This window comes from Helobdella robusta (genome assembly GCF_000326865.2).
Source record: "Helobdella robusta unplaced genomic scaffold HELROscaffold_39, whole genome shotgun sequence".
NCBI lineage: Eukaryota > Metazoa > Annelida > Clitellata > Rhynchobdellida > Glossiphoniidae > Helobdella > Helobdella robusta.
In genome coordinates this window covers 1,767,614-1,769,095 of record NW_008704865.1, presented here as the reverse complement: position 1 = coordinate 1,769,095, position 1,482 = coordinate 1,767,614, and the positions used below count along the sequence as shown (strand labels likewise).

The window sequence follows — 1,482 nt, the reverse complement described above, 5'->3', positions numbered from 1 at the left end:
CATACATACATACATACATACATACATACATACATACATACATACATACATACATACATACATACATACATACATACATACATACATACATACATACATACATACATACATACATACATACATACATACATACATACATACATGCCAAAATACATACATACATACATACATACATACATACATACATACATACATACATACATGCCAAAATACATACATACATACATACATACATACATACATACATACATACATACATGCCAAAATACAAATATCCAAACATACAAACAAACTATAGCAGACAAAATATCATTAAAACATACAAACGCATACGAACAAACACACACAAAAATACACACACAATCTCCAAAACATACACACACACACGCACACAAAACAAAAACAATACAAAGGCAAAAACGAAACAAAACCCAAAAAATACGTTACACACACAAAAAATACTAAAATGTGTTTATTAATTAAAAGCATGTCTGCTCGTAAAAGATGAATAAAGCAGGCTGAATGGCGTGTGTGTATTATATTTATGCATGCGTGTGCCCGTGTCATTATTGCGTATGGTATGGCTGGTATTGCGTATTGCTGTGTATTTCTATGCCTTATTATTACGTATTGTTGAGATTTATTCACAATTCACAATTCGTTTATTCATCAAAACAATTATTGTTTATTATTATGAATTATCGCATGGGTATTGACTTGTGGAGGGTATTTATTAAGTATTGTTACTAGGTATACGTGTGTACTTGGTATTTTGGGTATTTGTTTGCGTATCTGTTAATTTGTGTTTGGTTTTTTTTTGAGTATAAAGACGCATCAAAATATTCAGTTGTTTGGTATATACATAGGTCACGATGTTAAAATATATATAACTGTGTTTGTGTGTGTGTGTGTACGTGTTTGTACGTGTGAATGTGCGTGTGTGTATGTGTAAGTGTGCGTGTGTATGTATGTGTGAGTGCGGACTTTCACGCATACTCATACGCACGCGAAATACGTAAAATACCATTACTTACGTAGACAAAAATATTCAGAAATACCTGCAAATAAAATATGTAAGTGTATGTAATAAATCAATTCATTTTTTCTGGCATGATTATCGCGTTGTATGTGTGTGTGTGTGTGTGTATGTATGTGTGTGTGCGTGTTTATGTGCGTGAATGTGCTAATGTGTGTGTGTTATTGTGCTCAAATGTTTGGATATGCGTGTGGCTGTGTGTGTGAGTGTGTGTGAGTATATATATATATATATATATATATATATATATATATGTGTGTGTGTGTGTGTGTGTGGTGTGTGTGTGTGCGTGTCTGGCGAACAATGACAGAAACACCTGCCGAAGCCTATAAAGGCTTTTTCTCAACCCTTCTTATCACGTCTAGCCAGAGTTTTTTGCGTATGTTTGTCTAGTTTTGTATGTTTTTTTGTTCGTTTGTTAGTTTTGTATGTTTGTGTAGATGTTT

The 1,482-nt window shown here is 32.8% G+C and overlaps 1 protein-coding gene across 1 annotated transcript in view; it reads left to right on the top strand.

The window, feature by feature from the left end:
• HELRODRAFT_176837 (hypothetical protein) overlaps positions 1-465 on the top strand; it is a gene marked incomplete at both ends in the record, with an annotated part of 2,757 nt that extends 2,292 nt beyond the window's left edge. The window contains one exon of the mRNA XM_009024161.1: positions 414-465. Coding sequence (XP_009022409.1) covers positions 414-465 — 52 coding nt within the window. The remainder of the gene's footprint in view (positions 1-413) is intronic.
• Between the last annotated feature and the right edge of the window lie 1,017 nt (positions 466-1,482).